At 42.3% G+C, this 22114-nt stretch overlaps 1 protein-coding gene and 1 pseudogene across 1 annotated transcript in view; both read left to right on the top strand.

The window, feature by feature from the left end:
* Window positions 1-287: 287 nt before the first annotated feature.
* On the top strand, window positions 288-3860 carry LOC111162691 (inactive tyrosine-protein kinase RYK pseudogene; annotated as a pseudogene).
* Window positions 3861-14904: 11044 nt separating this feature from the next.
* Window positions 14905-22114, top strand: part of DEPDC1B (DEP domain containing 1B) — a 105368-nt gene continuing 98158 nt past the window's right edge. The window contains exon 1 of the mRNA XM_022551461.2: window positions 14905-14993. Coding sequence (XP_022407169.2) covers window positions 14946-14993 — 48 coding nt within the window. The 5' untranslated portion in view covers window positions 14905-14945. The remainder of the gene's footprint in view (window positions 14994-22114) is intronic.

Genomic DNA, 22114 nt, shown 5'->3' with positions numbered 1-22114 from the left:
GCAGGCAGCGAGGGGAAGGGAGGAAAGCTCTTTTTTATTAAAGAACTCCAGTTAAAAATGTGGAAGGAGGCCCGCCTCCCGCAGCGGAAGATGCGGCCGAGGAGGAGGTGGCGGCGGCGGCGCGCTCTCGCGGTCTGAAGCGGCGGCAGGGGGCCACGGGCCGGCGGCGCGATGAGCTGGGCGGCCGCCCCCGGCTCGGGGCTGTGAGGGGCTCGGAGCCGTGGGTGGGCGGCGGCGGCGCGGCGGGCTGCCCACGCTTCTCCTCGGCGGCGGCGGCGGCGGCGGCCATGCGCATGACGGCGCGGCCGGGGCCGCTGGGCCGGGGCCGCCTCCCGTGGACCCACGGCCTGAGGGCCCTGCCGCCGACCCTGCCCCGAGGCCGCCGGCGGTGCCTCCCGCGTAAGCGGGGCCTGGCGTGAGCCTCTACCTGAGAGAGGACGAGGTGCGCCGGCTCATCGATCTTGTTGCAGAACTTTATTATGTGAGAAATGATCTTATTTGTCACTACGCCCTATCCTTTAACCTGTTAGTACCCAGCGAGACAAATTTCCGGCGCTTCACTTGGCATGCAAAGTCCAAAGTTGAATATAAGCTGGGATTCCAAGTAGACAATATCCTGGCCATGGACATGCCCCAGGTCAACATTTCTGCTCAGGGGGAAGCTCCACGCACTTTATCAGTGCTTTGGGTCGAGCTTTCCTGTACTGGCAAAGTAGATTCTGAGGTTATGATACTAATGCAGCTCAACTTGACAGTAAATTCTTCAAAAAACTTTACAGTCTTAAATTTTAAACGAAGGAAAATGTGCTACAAAAAACTTGAAGAAGTAAAAACGTCATCCTTGGACAAAAACACTAGCAGAACTATTTATGATCCTGTACATGCAGCTCCAACCACTTCTACGCGTGTGTTTTATATCAGCGTAAGGGTTTGCTGTGCGGTAATATTTCTTGTAGCAATAATATTAGCTGTTTTGCACCTTCTTAGTATGAAAAGGATTGAACTGGATGACAGCATCAGTGCCAGCAGTAGTTCCCAAGGGCTGTCTCAGCCATCTAACCAGACGACTCAGTATCTGAGAACCGACACACCCAACAATGCAACTCCTATCACCAGCTCCTCAGGTTATCCCACCTTGCGGATAGAGAAGAATGACCTGAGAAGTGTCACTCTTTTGGAGGCCAAAGCTAAGCTGAAGGATATCGCAATATCCAGGGAGAGGATAACTCTAAAAGATGTCCTCCAAAAAGGTACTTTTGGGCGTGTTTTCCATGGGATTTTAGTAGATGAAAAAGATCCAAATAAGGAAAAACAAGCATTTGTAAAAACAGTTAAAGATCAAGCTTCTGAAATTCAGGTGACAATGATGCTTACTGAAAGTTGTAAGCTACGAGGTCTTCATCACAGGAATCTTCTTCCTATTACTCATGTCTGTATAGAAGAAGGAGAAAAGCCCATGGTGATATTGCCTTACATGAATTGGGGGAATCTTAAACTGTTTTTACGGCAGTGCAAATTAGTAGAGGCCGATAATCCACAGGCAATTTCTCAACAAGACCTGTCCACATGGCTATTCAGATTGCTTGTGGAATGAGCTACCTGGCCAGAAGGGAAGTCATCCACGAAGACCTGGCTGCTAGGAACTGTGTCATTGATGACACACTTCAAGTTAAGGTCACCGACAATACCTTCTCCAGAGACTTGTTCCCTATGGACTATCATTGTCTGGGGGACAACGAAAACAGGCCAGTTCGGTGGATGTCTCTTGAAAGTCTGGTTAATAATGAGTTCTCCACTGCTAGTGATGTGTGGGCCTTTGGAGTGACGCTGTGGGAGCTCATGACTCTGGGCCAAACACCCTCCGTGGACATCGACCCGTCTGAGATGGCCACGTACCTGAAAGATGGTTACGGAATAGCCCAGCCAATCAACTGTCCTGATGAACTATTTGCTGTGATGGCTTGTTGCTGGGCCTTAGATCCGGAGGAGAGGCCCAAGTTCCAGCAGCTGGTGCAGTGTCTCACAGAGTTCCATGCAGCCCTGGAGGCCTACGTCTGACTCCTCTCACAGTCCCCCAGCGTCAGGAGGAAGGAGCCTGCCAGGGCTCACTTGCAGCCAGTTACGGATGCTGCATACGCCATGCAGCACCACAGAAGCACGTTTGTCTCCCAGAACACCGTGCCTTAGGAAGTCTTTAGAATCGGAACTGTCTAAGGCCGACTTAATGATGTCAAATATTTTCTAGATATCACTTTCATTAGGTTGAACTGAAAATGTTTTTGTAAATTTTTTGGCCAAAAATTTGTTTAAACATAGTTAACTTTGGACTAGGGGTACATTCTTACAAAATAAATAAACAGTTTTTTTTTTTTTTAGATGTAGAAGGAATGATAGAATTAGAAAATCACTATTTGCAGTCAGTAATAACTGAGTATCAATGGGTGCTAAAACCATGGGTATAAGTTTGTTGGGGAACAGGATATTCGTATGGGCTCACAGTATCACCCAACAGGTTACTTATTAAGTATAAAGGGAAAAGATACCTTTAAAATGAAGAGATCTTGTGGGCACCACGTTAACCAAAGTGATTAAATCCAGCATCGGAGATACTGGAACAAACTGACATTGTGTTCTTACTGATGTGATGCAATTGGAAGCATACGACATCACAAACCTGGTATTCATGCTAAACATTTAACATGAATTAATCATAAGGAAGCATCATTATGGTGTATTTTATGACACAGTCTGGCCTTTTCAAACTTGTCAGTGTCTTCTGAAAAGGAGGGAGATTATTCTATAGATTATGGATAGTAAAGAGACAAGACCATTAAATGCAGTGTACGGTCTTTAAAACAGGTATAAAGGAACTTTTGAGGTAAACTAGGGTAATATAAATATGGAATGTATAATAGATAATAATGTATCAATGTTAAACTTCCTGAGGGTAAAAATTGTATCATGATTAAGTAGAAGAATGACTTTGTTCTTAAGAGATACCTATTGAACTACATAGGTTCAGCCAAAAAAGAAAAAAGGGAAAAAAAGAGAGAGAAAGATGACAAATGGAACACAGTGTTAACAACTGGTGAATGTACTGAATGTTTGTGGTGAGTATATATGCTTTGAACTTTTTCCAAATAAAAGTTGGGAGGCAAGGTTTTAGGAGTAGATGGCTTTAAGTCTGACGACTAAGTGGACTTCCTTATATCTGAACTAGCTAGATTTACCTTGTCATAGTCAGTCACTCCTGGACAGCCATAGTCTTCTCCCACCTCCTGTTCCCTCTGCCCCTTGCCGTACAATTTATGGCTCAGAGTAGCAGAACAGAATCAGTAAACTTTAAAGGCAGGCAGATCCCACATAAAATCCAGTAGAGCCTGAGCCATGCTTGCCCAGTTTCACCTCCTAAACTCACTGTTCACAGAGGTTACCAGGCCAGAAATATTCCTGTAGGGCAGTGGTTCTCAAGGTACAATGTACATCACAATTGGGGATCCTACATCCAGGCCATACCTCAGTATAATTAAATCACAATCCGTGGAGGTGGAACCCGGGCAGCAGGAGTTTTCGAAGTTCCCCAAGTGATTCCAGTGTGCAGACAAGTTTGAGAGCCATGGCTCTCAGGAATTTCTCCTTGGAGAAATACGATTAAGTAAGGAATAAGTCTTCACTCTCAATATGTCAGGGAAGGTCCCCAGGTTGTGATAGGATGCAAGCTCAGGAGGAAAAAAAGCTCCTAGGGGCTTTAGAAAAATAAAGATAGAAAACCCTTCCCCACAGCCATCCAGCTCCTACCCAGCCTGTCTGTCTGTCCTTGCCACAGTATTGTAAAACCTGCTTCTTAGTTCTAGCAGCTGTTTTGTAGACCTCAAAGGATTTTCTACATAGGCTATCATGCTGTCTGCAGATAAAGATGGTTTTACTTATTCTTTCCGATTTGGATGCTTTTTCTTTCTTTTTCTTGCCTCATTGTACTAGCTAGCCAGTACAATGTTGAATAGAAATGATGAGAGCAGATATCCTTGTCTCGTTGCTGATCTTAGGGAGAAAGTATTCAGTCTTTTATCAGATACGATGTTACCTGAGGACTTCCATAGATTCTTTTTTTTTTTTTTTTTTTTTTCGGTACGCGGGCCTCTCACTGTTGTGGCCTCTCCCGTTGCGGGGCACAGGCTCCGGACGCGCAGGCTCAGTGGCCATGGCTCACGGGCCCAGCCGCTCCGCGGCATGTGGGATCTTCCCAGACCAGGGCTCGAACCCGTGTCCCCTGCATCGGCAGGCAGACTCTCAACCACTGCGCCACCAGGGAAGCCCCCATAGATTCTTTTTTTAAAAAAATTAATTAATATTTTTGGCTGCGTTGGGTCTTTGTTGCTGCGCATGGGCTTTCTCTAGTTGTGGCAAGCGGGGCCTACTCTTCGTTGTGGTGCGCGGGCTTCTCATTGCGGTGGCTGCTCTTGTTGCAGAGCATGGGTCCTAGGCGCACGGGCTTCAGTAGTTGTGGCATGTGGGCTCAGCAGTTGTGGCTCGCGGGCTCTAGAGTGCAGGCTCAGCAGTTGTGGCACACGGGCTTAGTTGCTCCGTGGCATGTGGGATCTTCCCAGACCAGGGCTCGAATCTGTGTCCCCTGCATTGGCAGGCGGATTCTTAACCACTGCACCACCAGGGAAGCCCTTCATAGATTCTTATTAGGTTGAGGAAGCTCCCTTGTATTCTCTAGTTTGTTGAGAGATTTTTTTAAAAAATCAGGAATTGGATATTGTCAAATGCTTTTTCTATTTTTTTCTCTTCCCTTATCTTAAAAAAAACGTTTAAAATAGAAATTTCAAACATAACAAGAGTAGACAGAATAGGAATAAAGAACCCTCATGTACCCATCATCCAGCTTATTAAAAATGGAAATTTTCAGGCTCCAACAAAGTTCTACAGAATTAGAAAATCTTGGGGATGAGACACAGTAATCTGCATTTTAACAAGTTCTCCAGGTGATTCTGATGCATGTTAAAGTTCTAAAACCACAGCCCTTAAAGACTGAGTCATTTAAAAGATAACTGCAATACAATTTTAAACTATAATTTTTGATTATCTTCAAATATCTATTCAGTATTCCATCTTCCAGTTGTCTCCCAATTGCTTTTTAAAATTTTTAGTTTTTATCATTTTTACAGTAGGTTGAATTATGATCTAAATAATTCCACATGCTATGAATGGTTGATTTGTCTCAAACCTCTATGGGCTCTCCCGCCACCTTCCGCACCCCACTTCCTTGTAGTTGCAAATACCCGGTCACTTATAGACTTCCCCACATTCCAGACGTTGCCAATTGCAATTCCCCATATTTTTCCATCCTCTGCATTTCCTGTAAATCGGTAGTTGCCTCATAAAAATGAGGTATGGTCAGGTTTAGTTTCAGTTTTTTGGGCAAGAATCCTTAGTAGATGAAGCTGTGATCCTTGTCTCTTTAAAAGCTCCTGGCGAAAAGTTGATTCTAGCTATTTGCACTGCAGCTCTGTAGTTACTCTAGGTTCTGCCTCAAACCTCCTGTTCCCATCTCCTTGGGCTCTGTATTATTCCTGGCCTCGCTGGGAGGCCTGACTTGACTCTCCTCAAGGCCTTTATCTAACATTCCTTTAGGATGTTACTTCTGGAACTTCATCATCATGCAAAGAGGAACAGGTAAGAGGCACTTTCTCCTAGAATGCTGCCCAGGTCCTCAGGACACTCCTGGCAGGGCCTGCAGAACCCCACCTCCAGCCCTCAGCTACTCTGAGGGAGAGGATCAGATAATAATGGCATATCTGTGGTCACACCTCTGGTGCCCCTATGCCCTGAGGGAGCTACTTTCAGGAGACCTGGAGTCAGGCCTGGCATCTGTGTTTTAAATAAGAGTCTCCAGTGTTCTGGTATGTAGACAGGCTGGAGGTTACTTCGTAGCTCTGAGGAGCTACTCTCCCTCCTAATCCCTCACTGGAGCTGGGATCAAAGCTCTGCCCTGTTGTTAATTCCAGGAGCAACCCAATCATTGACTTTTTAAAATTTATTTATTTTTTGGCTGCGTTGGGTCTTCGTTGCTGCGCGCAGGCTTTCTCTAGTTGCGGTGAGCAGAGGCTACTCTTCGTTGCGGTGCGCAGGCTTCTCATTGCAGTGGCTTCTCTTGTTGCAGAGCACGCGCTCCAGAGCGCAGGCTCAGTAGTTGTGGCGCTCAGGCTTAGTTGCTCTGCGGCATGTGGGATCTTCCCGGACCAGGGCTCAAATCCATGTCCCCTGCATTGGCAGGTGGATTCTTAACCACTGTGCCACCAGGGAAGCCCCTGTCCACTTTTTATAGTTGGTTTTTGGGTTACAACGTAGATGGACTAAATTCCTGGTAATTTGTGAGGTGGCCCTTGTTCCCTTTTTAGTCTGGGGTAAACTCTTTCTTGTTTCTTTTTTTCTTACATAGTAGAAGATCCATACCAGTTATCTTTAGGCAGGTAGAGACTGGAGGTCTGCTCAGGTCCTGGTCATGTTTTGTTTCTTGATTGGGGTGCTAGTTACAAGGATGTGTTCAGTTAGTGAAAATTTCTCAAACCCTATACAGATAATGAGTGCTTTTCTCCATATGTTACAGCCCAATAAAAAGTTGAAAGAAAGAAAAGAAAAAGATCTGTGTCAGAAATAAACAAAGAAAAATATAAAGTAATCATCAGTAAGGATAAAAGGCTTAAAATAACTTTGTTTTTTATATCCAAGCCAGTTTCAATTACTTGCCTCTGAAAGAAAATAAGAGTGGCAGTGTCGTAGGCGAACACAATAACCACTGTTGCCTTTGTTAGCCCTTCAAGATAGCCCAACACATAACAGACACCCTGCCCCAGCTCACAGACCTTCCTTGTTCCCCAACTGCTTTTACCTCACAATCTCATTTCATCCTGCTCTGGCTTGGTGCTGCCACCCACTGTCCCACTTCTGACTCTCTGGTCTCTTTTGTTTGTTTGTGGTCCATGGGCCTTGGCTCCCAGGGTCCTCTGCTGCTGCTGCCAGGAGTAGGAGATTCCCTGTTAAGTGTCTTACCTCTGCCCTCGGCACCTTACTACTTACAAGCATCTGGCTGTGAGACCAGGCAGCAGTGTTTTCTAAAAGTTCTGCACATTCTTCTCCTCCTCCAATTTTTTTTTTTTTGTAAATTGAATTCTTTGGGGGCTATCCTAAGTATATTTGCTATTTCAGGGACCATTTGTGATGAATCTTTTAAAAGTGCAGATAATTTTATCTTACCTTTAGATTTTTCTTAAAACTGAGCTTAGGGGCTATGGGTCAGACAGCTGATGTCCTGATACTAGAATATATCATTTAACTATTGGTTTGCTACCCGAAAGTTCAATAACATGTAATGATTTGTAATTCTGCTGAGGTGAAAACTTGAATCTTGAGCCTTTGACAGTGAAATAGAGGAGAAAGTCTTTGATGAATGCCCAGAGTTGAAGCCTCTAGGGAGGGACCAAGAGAGTAGGGTAATTCCCTAACTGAGCTATCCCTGGCCCAGGACATGCTGAGGAATCACAAAGATGAAGTGCCCGGAGTGGGCAGACAAGCCTAGACTCAGAGGTGAAGCAGCAGGTTTTTTTTTTTTTTTTTTTTTTAAGAGCTAGAACAAACAGTTAATTCTCACTACTATCTTATTCTACTTAACTTTACACACATTTCTTTGTATGGAAACAAGAACTACACATCTAAGAAGTATTCTAAACCCTGCAATAAAGTGGATATTGTGAAAGTTTATCAAAAAGATAATGTTAATTTTAAGGTGACTTTAAAGATGTTTGGTGACAACAGGAGGAGAGTTCAAAAATAATTTAATTTGTTGTACAACAAATGGCTGCTCTGTTAAAGTGTTTGGTCTTTATGAAGATAAATGAGACATATAATTTTTTAGACTGTCATGGGGCAAGGCAAATTTAAATTTACCTTATAAGAACCAGCAGAAGTTTTCTATTGAAGCAGCAGGTTTGAGGGCCAGAGAAACTTGTCAGTCAGGGTAGTAAGCTAAAGGGCTGAAATGGGACCGTGAAGGCCTCTGTTCTTCTCTCTATATTCTTCCTTCCTCAAAGTCCTCATTTATCTGTAGGTCTTCAACTTCCCCAACTCTACCCTGCCCTCTTCATCTAATATTTTCAACCATGGGTCACCTCTATTTGGATGTTTCACTGTCAGTCAAAGGCTGCATATCCAAATTCCATCTTCTTTTGGCTTTTAGCATTTATGAGGAATAAGTCCATTGACTTCTGAAATACAACTATAGCATAATATTGTCCCCATAAGATACATAAACACAAACAGTAGAGAATATCAAAGTCACATTGGACATGAGATCCTAGGGGTTGGCTAGGCTCATGTACAAGCTGGATGACATTCTCTTGCATACCAGCCTCCAAGGTGGGAGTTTTAAAGTTTTGCCTCATCAAAATTAGAAATACGTACATGGATCTTTGGAGTTGCTGGTAAGGAGTCAAAACCATAAATCAAAAAAAAAACAAAAAAAACAAACAAACCATAAATCACCCGTGGAATCTAGGGACCTAGGATTTTAAACAAGCTACCTTGGTGATTCTTGTCTCTAGGATCTTCCTCCTCGAATCCTATGTTCCTTGGCCAGACAAATGTTCGTTTAAAAAATATTGTTTTTCTATCATATCACTTTCTTAGATGTAGAGAATTATACTTAGCCATAGCAACACAGAGGCATGGCTGTGATATGCCAGAAACTGAACTTGTGTCCAAATATGAGAAACCATTCAGTTAGGTCCTTGCTAAAGATTTTCTTATTCTAACTTCAAACTATAATGGTGTGATTGTGAGGTGGCAGGAAGTCTGTGTGCATGTGTGTGTGTGTGCATGTGTGTGTGTATGCATGTGCACGATTATAACACAAGGCATGGGGTATGGATTGTATTGGGTTGGCCAAAAAGTTCGTTCGGGTTTTTCTGTAACATCTGATGGAAAAACCCGAACAAACTTTCTGGCCAACCCAATATCTTCCCAGACTCAAAAGGGAGAAGCAAGAATGGATAATCCTTTAACAATAAGACCTACCAGAATAGTAGGTTCAGCAGCAAATTGTATAGGTTAAATTGAAAATATAAAAGTTAGCTATTATATCGAAGAGTACATACCTATAAGAAATACACATAGATAAAATGAGCTGAATCCATCTTTAGGAGATGAATAACTTTTTTTTTTTTTTTTTTGGTTGATCTGGGTCTTAGCTGCGGCAGGTGGGCTCCTTAGTTGTAGCATGAGGGCTCCCCAGTTGTGACATGTGAAGTCTTAGTTGAAGCATGCATGTGGGAGCTAGTTCCCGGACCAGGGATTGAACCCAGACCCCCTGCAGTGGGAGCATGGAGTCTTATCCACTGCACCACCACGGAAGTCCTGAGATAACTTTTTGAAGCTTAGTTTCACTTGCTCATTCATTTATTCATTCAACAAATATTTGTGGAATGTCACTATGTGCCAAGCACTGTACCAACCAAATTTATTTATTTTTCCTGCAAGTGTATTGCAACAGTATCCCTAACTGGTTTTCCTGCTTCTACTCCATACCTACACCCATTCCAATCCATTATCCACACAATGGCAAGAGTGCTGCTTAAAAAAACCTATTTAAGATCTTGACACACTCAAAACTTTTTAATACATTTGCAACAAATTCAGAGTAAAATCCAAATCATGTGGCTCATAATGTGGCCTCAGAAGCCCCTTTCCACTCTGTATTCAACCCCATCTCCTCCTCTCTCCCTTTCACGCACCCCATTCCAGTAACACTGGCCCCCTTCCCGTATTCCCTGGACGTGGCAAGTATGTGTCCACCTCAGGCTTTCACATGGGCTGTTGCTCCACTGGCTTGGAAGGTCCTCCCTTAGACAGCTATCCCTCTATCCCACTCAGATTGTCTACCCAATGTCACTTCATCAGACAGAACTTTCCCGACCACCTGAGCCAAAATAGCATCCACTCCCTCCACCTTCCTCTCTTTCTTCTTCTGCTTTTCTTCCCAGCACCCAATTACCACCTGATATATTACATATATTTTTATGTATTTTAGTTAGCTTGTCATCCCTTTCCCCACTAGGATGTCAGCTTCTGGAAATGAGAACTTTGTTTTATTTACTTCAGTATTTCAGTGATTGGAACAGTGCCTGCCACATAGTTGGTACTCATACATACTTGTTGAATAAATTAATGAATGAATATAAATTCTCTATTTCTTTGGGACATTTAGTTTTTAAATACTGAAATAAAAATATTATTCAACAGTTTCAATGAAATAGTATGTTTTCCATATATTTTTATCATTTCTTCTTCACCCGTACCCCAAAGAATATGATGTCCCTATTAGTGAATAGGGTTAATACAACCTCTGGGGGAACATTTCCTAATAGAACAGTGACAGTACAGACCAATAGCCATGGAAATCAAGTCACAGATGTTACAACTTTTAAGAACCTTGGCAAATAGACAGTCTTGAGGGCTTAAATGCCAACAAACACAACTGAATGTAGTTGTAGTACAATGTGAAAGGCTCAAGTTGAAGGTAGGAACTGAGTGACTTGGGTTTCAGCCGAGGAGTTCTTTCAAAATGACCCATCCAACTGGCTGGGAGACCTTTCAGGCAGCAGCAGAACTGCATGTAGCAGTCAGGAATCCCCTGGGGAGTGAGGGCACCACTCCCAACTGTTCCCTACTGGGCATGATTGAGAAACACAGCTTCCAACCCCACAATATACTTGAGGCCTATGTTGCTTTCGTGCACCATAGCTTGGAACTTCCTAATATCAGTGACAAGTCAGGTGGTGATGGTGAAACTGCCCATTCTCAATGTGCTAATACTCACTTTATAAAGATGTTCTGAGGCTGAGGCAAAGCTTCTACGGGATCTTGATGGCCTTACACTTATATATGCCAAGAAGAGTATGAACAGCAATTTATTAAAATTGCTTCCACTGTGAGAGTGGAAATAATCTTTTCTTCTTTTTTTTGTGGTATGCGGGCCTCTCACTGTTGTGGCCTCTCCGGTTGCGGAGCACAGGCTCGGGACGCGCAGGCTCAGCGGCCATGGCTCACGGGCCCAGCCGCTCCGCGGCCTGTGGGATCTTCCCGGACTGGGGCATGAACCCGTGTCCCCTGCATCGGCAGGCGGACTCTCAACCACTGCGCCACCAGGGAAGCCCTTTCCTCAGGTTTTTATGAAACTCATTCCTAGGAATGATCATTTGGATAAACTTATGAAAGGTTTCTATCCTTCTCCCCCCTCCTGAAATGTGTCTTTGCATAAATATAAATGTGAAACTCTACTTTACATTTGGAAAGTATCCTTTTTGATTTGTGAAGGCATTAGTAAAAACCGACCAACTAAGCAATCAAACCAAAGCAAACCAAACTCCACAGTCTTTGGCAGCAGAAGGTATAGGTTCAGTTCCCAGTTCCGTCAATTACTGGCTGTGGGACACTGAACCTCTCTAGTTAAGCAAGTCACTTAGTCTCTGAAGTTTAGCTTCCTCAGCAGTAGGATGGGATTATCCATATTTGCATATCCATATGGTTCTGAGGATCAAATGAGATAATGTGACAAAGCTTTGCAAGCAGCTTTACAACTGTAAGGACTGTAATTTATTTCTTAGAAGTAGTGGGTAACTCTTTCCAAAAAGGAACTGAGTCAACTTAACGATGTATTTATATAATACCATAGAATACATAGAAAATAAATGTAGAAAAATGAAATAATGCACCATTATGTTCTTTATAGTTGTTAATCTATCAAACAAAAAAATAAACTAGCATTTTTTTGTGCTTATTCAACTGGGGTGCCTATGGATTTGGAAGGAAGACTGTGGTATGCTCAGGCATGGAGCTGTAGAATCCATGTAGAATTGGAACTATAGAATCCAACTGTAGAATCCAACTGTAGAATCTCCCTCCTGCTTCAATTTTACTTGAGTAAGTTAAAACATTTTTACATTAAAACAAAGTTATATATTAATTTTTTTTGTTGAGTGTTTACTATGTATCAGATACTGTTTTTGGAACTGGAGTACAGTGGGAAGCAAGAGGTCCTTGATCTCATGGAGTTTATAGTCTAGACAGAGCAACGGTTCACAACTGGATCAGGGTCAATACTCTTTATTCTGCTGAAATGAAATTCACAGGTAACCAACCTACACATAATTAAAATTAACATTTTTTTATATAATGGTGAAATAAAAAGGAAGTAATTCATAATAAAGCAATATTCATTTCAAAATTTAAATAAATACCTAAGCATGATTATATCAGAAAGATATAATGAGATAGGCAAGTACTTGCATCTACTTATAAAACTTAATTTGGGGGACTTCCCTGGTGGCACAGTGGTTAAGAATCTGCCTGCCAATACAGGGGACACGGGTTCGAGCCCTGGTCCGGGAAGATCCCACATGGCGCGGAGCAACTAAGCCCGTGCGCCACAACTACTGAGCCTGTGCTCTAGAGCCTGTGTGCCGCAACTACTGAAGCCTGCGCGCCTGAAGCCCGTGTGCCTAGAGCCTGTGCTCCGCAACAAAAACCACCGCAATGAGAAGCCCGCGCAATGGAACGAAGAGTAGCCCCCGCTTGCCACAACTAGAGAAAGCCTGCATGCAGCAACGAAGCCCCAATGCAGCCAAAAATAAATAAATAAAAATTATTTTGGATTGAAGAGAAGTAAAGGTAAAGTCAACTGAATATTCTTGTCATTCTTCCTTTATATTTGACATTTGAAATAAGGAGTAAATAAGTATACAGCACCTTTATGCATAATTCCCATGAATTCAAGAGTTGCAGATACAGGATGACACAGATACATGTCTCAAATACCATTAGCTGTGTTGCCATTACTGATGCTCTTGTGACATGGTGAGCAAGTTTTGGTACAATCCCAAATGGGACAGGGTATGATATTCCTGGAAACTTCAGTGTGTACTCTAGCCGGCCAAAACTACTTTTTATTTTACATGTAAAACAGAGTTAGGTTCTAGGCTCAGATAATAACACAGGTTATTCACTTACCTGAATGTCCAGTGGACAATAAAAAGGGATGCAGAACATGGGCCAATTGTAGGTTGTGTGGCCTGACTTAAGCACCAGAAGACATCTAGCTCCCCTGGCCCCTGCCCACAAAATACCAGTACTGGCCTTCCTACCTTTTAGAAGATCAGAAAACAACCTCAATGCCTAAATGCCCCAAATGCTCCCAGAAGCTGGAACCCCTTCATTTGACAACCATCACTGTAGAAGTAGAAAAGAAGAAAATAAGTAATTCTAGTTACAGGTAAGTGCTCAGAAGGAAATAAAACAGTGCAAGAGTAGGGTGGGCATGTCAGGCTTCTCTATACAGGAAGGTCAAGGAAGGCTCTTCTAAGGTTGGCAGCATTATGAACTGAGACCTGAATGGTGAGATGGAGACGGCCTTGCAAAGAGCTGAGGAAAGAACATTCCCAGCAGGGGAACCAAGCGGACTGTGAGGTTTGAATGGAAAGAGGACCACTGTGGCTGAAACATAGGTCAGAAAGGTAGAAAGCACTGGCATTTTAGGGCAGAGAGAAGGTGAGCAATTTCCCAGTTGATTTATGTGATGCTGAAAGACTGGTAGATGATCAGCTGTCTAATTTAAACTACATTTACAAAGGCTGTCTTTGTGGCCTCTGATATGTAGATCATTGGGAGATACGCCTTTCCAGAAAAAGGAACTATCTTGTCTTTGGCTCATGACCAACTCTTGGGAAAATGCTCAGGAAGCAGGGCATGATGTCTTGTATCAGATCACAGTTCCACCACTGTGGCAGGTGCTGACAATCCCCAGATAGACAAGGCTCTGAAATTTCTCCTTCTGTCTCTTGTGCCCCATTGGTGTCCCTTGCCAAGGACAAGCAACATTTCTTCCATGGAGTTTAGAGGTCCAAAAAAAAGAAAAAGTTCTGATAAGGATCGGAAGTAAAAAAATATCTTTATTGCTTTTTTCTGATTACAAAAGTAATACATATGTATCATCTCAGGAATTTTTGGGGCTTTCTAAAATGCAGCTAAATACATATCTAAGGCAGCAAATGCAGGAAGAGTATTAACAAAGGGTGGGAATCTGATCCTTTCCTTATCTCTTACTTATGATATCTCATCCTGAATGGTTGCTGAGGTGATGAGATTTGAACTTTGAACTTGTAGGCATAGAGTGGTGACCTCATTTATCCCTTTGAAAAATTGCAAATCACACCATCAATTCCTAGGGGGAAAATTCTGAGCAGCAAAATGGACTCAGAGCCCTGTGGCATAGGACTGAAAATTTCAGTCAGATCCAAAAAACAAAGAACTCAAATTCCAGGGAAAGACTACTCTACCAGAAGAACAACACAGGAAGCTGAATGGGGCTCGTTTCCAGCTCTTTGTTGTTCTTACACGCTGTCTACACTCCCTGTGGCCAAGAGCTCTTATCTAGTTTTTACATGTCCCTCCACTTGAAGAGGCTGTCCCCTCGCTTCCTTTCACTACCCACTTCTCCCAATCTTCGCCGCACCACCAGGTTCACGGTGCACTTGGAAGGGCGGACAGGGATTTTCCTCTCCAGTCCAACCGGCTTTCGGTCACTGAATTACACACGTTCATCGACCCTTCTGCGGAGCCTGCTTGCGTGTGCGCGGGGTGGGCGAGAGTGGGCCGCGGACTCCACCCCTGGCGGTTGTGAACCTACTGCCGCTCCGCAGCAGGAGGTCTCGGAGGAGACGCCCACCGCCCCCTCCGTGGGGCCCCGGCGGCCCCGCCCCGCAGTTCCCGTCACGTGCCGCCGCACAGCCCAATCAGCGCCTGCAGCGCCTGGGCTCGGGATTCAAACTGCGGCGCCTAGGACTCTCGGGGATCTGCGTTGGTGTGGCCGCGGCCGACGCTGCGTGCGGGCCATGGAGCACCGCATCGTGGGGCCCGGGCCATACCGGGCCACCAGGCTGGTGAGTGTGCATACCGGGATCTGGGCGAAGCGAGGCCCCGCCTTGAGTGCCGACTGCGTACTCGTCAGTCCTCGCTTCTCCAGGGCAGGCCGGGCCCGGGTCTGGAGGCGGGACATGTTTCGGGTCGGGCGGCGGTATTCTGGACGACGCTCAAAGTAAGGCTAACCGGGCCCGGGGCCCAGCCCGTCCAGGGTGGGCGCAGCTTCAACCCCGAGACGTTGGCTGGGTTCTCGCCAATCAACGGCGCCTCCCTGTTTAAAGCGCCCGGAAGACCAGGGTGACACCCCTCTCCCCTCTCCTGTCCTCCGGAATCCAACGCCCCAGTCCGTAACTTTAGGGCCACCCGCCGCCTGGAGCGTGTCTCCGTCCCGAGTGTCACTTGTGGTGACACTTGAGGTTCTTTCTAACGGTGCCCAGAACAGAGGTGGATCGCCCTGGCCACGTTTCCGGCTTCTGACGTTTCTTTTTCTGTGAGCACCGACCTAAATGAGGAGGGTGGGCCCGGACTTATGGTTTGAAAGAGCCTTTGCAGACCCTGGTCCAGGGTGCTGACTGTTTTCCTGGGAGAAGAGCTTTGGTAATCAGAGTTCTGAGGCGTACTTGATTTCTTTGTGACCTGGAGCAAGTGATTATAGCGATTTCATAATGGAGTAAGTGGCGATAATTTGGTAATGTCTAGAGTAAGTTTTAGACAACTTTCTGTGAAAGCTTAAAGGTGATTTGGGAGGAAAGGACTGCTCTCCTTGATCTGTCAACACTTCTCTGGCCCCAGCCAACTTGGGAATTAGGCTCATTGTTCTATGCACCCTAAGGGATATCCAGGAAAAGGTGAGAACAGGATGGAAGGAGTTATCGTAGTCATCTTTGCAAACAATGTACTACAGACACCCATAATGATTCATTCATTGAAAAAAAATTCAACACATATAAATTTAGCTTTTCTTTTGGACCTGCCTCTAAGAGGTATGGATGCTGGTAGCAGGGAACAAATAGGATTTTATAAAACCTCTTTTCATATCTGCTTCCACTTCACAGTTGCCTCTACCACTTGGAACCATCTGGGGTCAAGGCTATTGGTAGGTCCATCTTTTTTTTTTTTTTTTTTAACATCTTTATTGGAGTATAATTGCTTTACAATGGTGTGTTGGTAGGTCCATCTTTAAGGATGAGATACAGGTTGTGCCTTATCAGGGACTTTCAAAAACTTTACTATTCTTTGTGGAGAGAAAATAGCACTCCCCTACTGCCAATTTATTCACAGCACTAATGCAGGGGAAATAGAGAGAGACTCTGGATCTTGGGGTAACCAGTTCTCATTCTTCCAGCTTTAGACTAAAAAAATCAATTACATGATAATTGGAACTGTTTTTTAATCTCATTCACAGAATTGTTTGAAGTACCACATTTTATAAATGCAGAGTGCCTTTGTGAAAGGCATTCTTGATTCTGAGTCACATTAAAATATTATCAAAGGAATTTACAAAGAAAAGTACCCTGTTCTTCAGAAGTCTTCAGTCCCCAAGAAGTGATATTTGAGTCAGATTTAGCCAAGACTGATCAAGTTAAGTAGGAAATTAAATATGTGAATAATTAATGAAAATACCTAAATATCACCAGAATTTCCGAGGTAGTCAGTTCAGTTCTCAACTTTATTCTATTTGAGAATCTTGATCGTAAACTAAGATTTTTGAAAACACAGAAAACAATAGCCATTTTTTTTAAGTGAATATTACTGATTTATCAGTGATCTCTGTAGTCATTACAGGTACTTTCCCCTCATTGTAAAATCTCTGTTTCCCTGAACATAATTCAGTTGTGCTTTACAGCTTTAATCAGTTAAATCATAAAGTTTGTGATTAGTCCTCTGTACTTACCTGCCCCAGCTCGCCTTTCCTCCCTGGCTCCCAGCTTAGCATTTCCATCTTCTCCCAACATCATCCTCAAGCTAATCTTCAGGAAAAGCTTGGGAAAAACCTATTGGTACACAAAGAGCAGGCGTTTACTTCCTCCTTTCATGGCTCACTATACTTTCTCAAACCATGTACAGCTCCATTTTCTAAGACACCAAAGTCTTATCTGAAAATAGCATTTTATGAACTAGGTAAATTTCTATGCCCAAAATAAAATGACAGACACTGTAAGTCAATTCATGGTGAACATGGAAGCTAATTAGCAACTTATTCATCTTCACTGAAATAGCTTTCATTTTAATCCACATATGAAATAGTTCATTAGTTAAAAAGAAATAATGAGAGGGCTTCCCTGGTGGCAGAGTGGTTAAGAATCCACCTGCCAATGCAGGGGACACGGGTTCAAGCCCTGGTCCTGGAAGGTCCAACATGCCACGGAGCAACTAAGCCTGTGCGCCACAACTACTGAGCCTACGCTGTAGAGCCCACGAGCCACAACTACTGAGCCCACATGCCACAACTACTGAAGCCTGTGCGCCTAGAGCCCGTGCTCTGCAACAAGAGAAACCACGACAATGAGAAGCCCTCGCACCGCAACGAAGAGTAGCCCCCGCTCACCACAACTAGAGAAAGCCCATGCGCAGCAATGAAGACCCAACACAGCCAAAAATAAATTAAAAAAAAAAAAAGAAAAGAAATAATGAGAAAGACAATTGCTTTTTCTGAAACTGCTTAAATCTACTGATCCTTTCTTTGAACTTAGTTCTGAGATGTCTGTATCTTCTGATGCAACTAGTAAACTTTAAAAGACTTACAGCCATCATTGAATCTGAGAGTTTGAATGGACTCTAAAGATTATGTAGTCCAATTCCCTCATTTTATTGAGGTGTAAAGGGGTGAACTGACTTGACCAAGTTCACACTGCCAGTATGTGGCAAGTATATCTAGATCTAGCGTTTGTTTGCCTCTGAAGTCCCTGGCCAGGTGCTATATCATAATATTTTTGATATTAAGAAGTAAAGAAATGGAATAAATATTCAAGAGAAAAGAATAGGAAGCACATTTCAACACTCAGTATTTGTCACGTTAAGCAAAAACAGTTGTATGATTTTTTTAATATAAATTTATTTTATTTTTATCTTTGGCTGTGTTGGGTCTTTGTTGCTGCATGCCGGCTTTCTCTAGTTGCGGCGAGTGGGTTCTCCTCTTCCTTGTGGTGCGTGGGCTTCTCATTCTCTTGTTGCGGAGCACTGGCTCTAGGCGCACGGCCTTCAGTAGTTGTGGCACGTGGGCTCGGCAGTTGTGGCTTGCGGGCTTTAGAGCGCAGGCTCAGTAGTTGTGGAGCACGGGCTTAGTTGCTCCGCGGTATGTGGGATCTTCCTGGACCAGGACTCGAACACCGTATCTCCTGCATTGGCAGGTGGATTCTTAACCACTGTGCCACCAGGGAAGCCCCAGTTGTATGATTCTTTATGCCTTAAGCTAGGGGTTTGAAATAAACAAAAAATGTTTTGTTTTTTTTTTTCAAAAAATGTTTTTTTAATCACAAAACAAATCTGTTTTGTCCCCTTTGCTATAAAGATTGTCTCGTAATACGTCGTTGAAACAATCACATTCTCAAGCTCTATCTAGTTCTTTGTTGACGTAGGATATTTTCTTTCTAAATGTTACTGAGGATAGTGAGTTATTTTAAAGATAACTTTTTCTTTCTTGGCAGAGTAGCCAAATAACGACTGAATTATTTTTGGAAATACGTGGGAGCAGAGATCACGGTCCTTGCTAGGTTTTGAAAATCTAAAGTGTCTCATGGATTGAGTAAATATCCTAATGTTAAATGGTATTAAAAATCAAAATAAATAAATTCAAAATTCTTTTTATGAATTTTTCTAAAAAAGAGATATGAGGCTTTGATAAGGATGTCTTCTTAGAAAATTTCTAGTGTAAAATGAAAACTAGCTATCACCAGAATAGCTAAAAAACCAATCAGAATCCTAATAGATTTTTTTCCCCCCTGTGTGGGGATGCATTGAGTAGAAAGCTCATACCGAAGAGTAAAAGTGGAGGAATTAAAAGGTTTTAAAAAAGATGACTATAGGTGACTTTGACTTACCAGAAATTTAAATTTAGTATTAATAGACTGTAATCACACCAGTGTAGTATTGTTCAGGAATAGACAAACAGTTCAGTGGGATTAAAAAAAAAAAAGAGTTCAGAAACAGAATCAAGGACTTCCCTGGTGGTGCAGTGGTTAAGAATTTGCCTGCCAGTGCAGGCGAGCCTGGGTTCGAGCCCTGGTCCAGGAAGATACCACATGCACAGCTAAGCCCGTGCACCACAACTACTGAAGCCTGCGCACCTAGAGCCTGTGCTCCGCAACAAGAGAAGCCACCACAATGAGAAGCCCACGCACTGCAACAAAGAGTAGCCCCCGCTCGCCACAACTAGAGAAAGCCTGTGTGCAACAACGAAGACCCAATGCAGCCAAAATAAATAAATAAATAAAATTAATTAAAAAACAAACAAAAAAACCAAAATGAAAAGTTAAAAAGTAAAAAAAAAATAATAAAGTAAAACATTAACAGTTTCAAAGTTCGTTCATAGCTAGCTATTAAAAAAAAAAAGAAAGAAACAGAATCAAGAAAGGTAGTATGTAAGGTAGCTTACTATTTCAGTTTAGTGCGAGAAGGGTAGCATAATTGACTCTCCATTTGGGAGAAAATAGAGTTGGAGATCTCCTCCCCACAACATAAAAAATTTCAGTTGAAGATTCAAATATTAAAATCCCTGTAAAGTATTAAAAGAAAAATTTGATAAGTATTTTTAATATCTCAGGATAGGGAAACTTTCCTAATTGAGGGAGTAAACCCTGAAGCTATAAAGATAAGAAGATATATTTGTTTTCTTAAAACAATATAATCATCAGTGAAGCCTTTATATAGCTAGAGACCAAATAAACAAATTGATAAGTCAGGGGAAAACATTTCTAATATATTTGAAAAAGGATTAATATTCCCTATTTATATTCATTCAATACGTATTTATTAAACACATGTACTGTATGTCAGGCACTGTCCTCAGTTGTGGGGATACTGAACTGAGCAAAATAGAGTAACTTTCCTGACTTCTATGCACTTAGATTCAAATTCTAGATTTAAACAGTTCTTAAAATTAAGTAAAAGATAGAGAAAGACAACCCAGAAGAAAAATGGTAAGTCTCAAATGAAGAAATAAAAATGACTGAAGATAAAGGCAGGAAAATACAAACAAAATATAAAGATACCATTTCTTGTGTGTAGATTGGCAGACAAAAGAATGATAATATCTAGGAATGGCCAGAGGTAAGGCAGCAGGCTCATACAGCATTGCTGGGAGTGTGAATTGCTACAACTGGTTTAAATAAGCTGATACCCTTTAGAAATCTGTTCTATCAAAAATAAATAAATAAAAGGATTGATACATTAGGTTATGTAAACAAGGATATACTTGTGAAACAACAAACTGGAAACAGCTGCATGCCCATTAGTTGGAAAATGGTTGGATAAATTATGGAACTCATTCATTCATAAAATGGGCTATATCTATAGGTACTGACACAAAGATATCCTGGAATGTTTAATGCAAAAGCAAGTTGTAGGATAATATGTACAATATGGTTGATCTCATTTCTTCAAAAAGGAAGCAAACAGTGACAGTGATAATAAACAATACATACATACAAAGGGAAGGATTCTATATATGTGTATGTATGATTAATAGATATGTGGGATTGGAGAGAGACAGGGCAGAGTCTTTTGTATATATTTCTGCATTTAATTTGTTACAGTGTGCATTATTCTGTAATTAAAGTGACAGTAGAGGAACTGCTAACCAGCTTGAGTCAAATAACAGGCATATTTACTTATATTTTGAAATAATGGGTCCCAGAGAGCCGTATCTTCATTCTTTTATTAAGTAATGCATAAAGTACTATGCATTAAATTTATCAATCAACCTAAAATAAATAAAACTCTTTTTTTTTTTATTAACTCTTCTTTCCTCCCCATCTCCCAACATATATTAATCAGGACTGAAATGCAAGGTTGGTGTCAGCAGAGAATTGAAAAAAAGACCCAAACAGCCAATGTTTAAAAATATGTGGAAATTGTTTAAAGCTATGTTGAAGTTTGTAGGTTCTTGTTATAATGAAATGACCACTCAAGAAGGAGAGCATAGAGCAGGTTTCCAGATCTTATTATGAGACTAAATACCTGAGTGACATGTGCCAACTTGCCTGTCCTCTTTGGATCTTAATTTTGCCCCAGAGTTTCCTTCTAGCTCCAGAATAGATTGAACCTGTAATTTGTTTCAAGAGATTATCCTGGGAATTTTATATATTCTCCTTGTGCTTGAGGAATGCCTTATCTTTTACAGAGGGCTTTCGTAAGCATGATCTCACGAGAGATGTCACAGTAACTTGGTGAGGGAGGTGGGTAGAGAGTGAACTTAAATCAGCGTTCATGGACCCTTCCTGGGCTCTCTTTCTGCTGTTCATTATTTCATTCTAGCCAGTTTGCCCTGCTTCTCCTCTGTTTACATTCAAGTCCCTCTTTCATCCACTCACTTCGTTTCTTCTTCGGCTACCCTCCTTAATCTCTTCCACATTCAGTTTACCAGCACAATCAGCTAGTTCATATTTATCAACTTTCAGGCTGGTAATTTAAAATTGTGGATTGCTTTCAAGGAGGATTTTAATGTATGAGCGTGTGTGTGTGTGTGTGTGTGTGTATGTGTATGTGTGTTTTGTTTTTAGCCCTTTATTCTGCATAACATGTACAGAAAAGCACACAAATTATAGGCGTACAACTCAGTGCATTTTTACAATGTGAGCGCCCCATTTAACCAATGCCCACATCAAGAAATATGACATTACCAGCAGCCCAGATGTCCCTCTGCCCCTCCCAGTCTCTACCTCCATACAAATTAACCACTACTTTATTTCTAATACCATGGATTAGCTTTTGTCTGCTTTTAAACTTTATGTAAATACAATCATATAGTACTTTTCACATCTGGCCTTCTTATATCAATTATATTTTATCTATGTTATTCATCTATGTTATTGCATGTAGCAATAGTTCATTCTCATTGCTGTGCAGCATTCCATTGCATGAATCAATTTATCTGTTCTTATGTTGGTGGATATTTGGGTTGTTTTTGTCTATTAAGATAGTG

The sequence above is a fragment of the Delphinapterus leucas genome, chromosome 3, assembly GCF_059928025.1.
Source record: "Delphinapterus leucas isolate spDelLeu-1000000601 "Yukka" chromosome 3, BTC_Dleu_Yukka2, whole genome shotgun sequence".
NCBI classification, from domain to species: Eukaryota; Metazoa; Chordata; class Mammalia; order Artiodactyla; family Monodontidae; genus Delphinapterus; species Delphinapterus leucas.
Note: the sequence above shows the minus strand (reverse complement) of the source record. Positions and strands in the feature narration are given on the sequence as shown.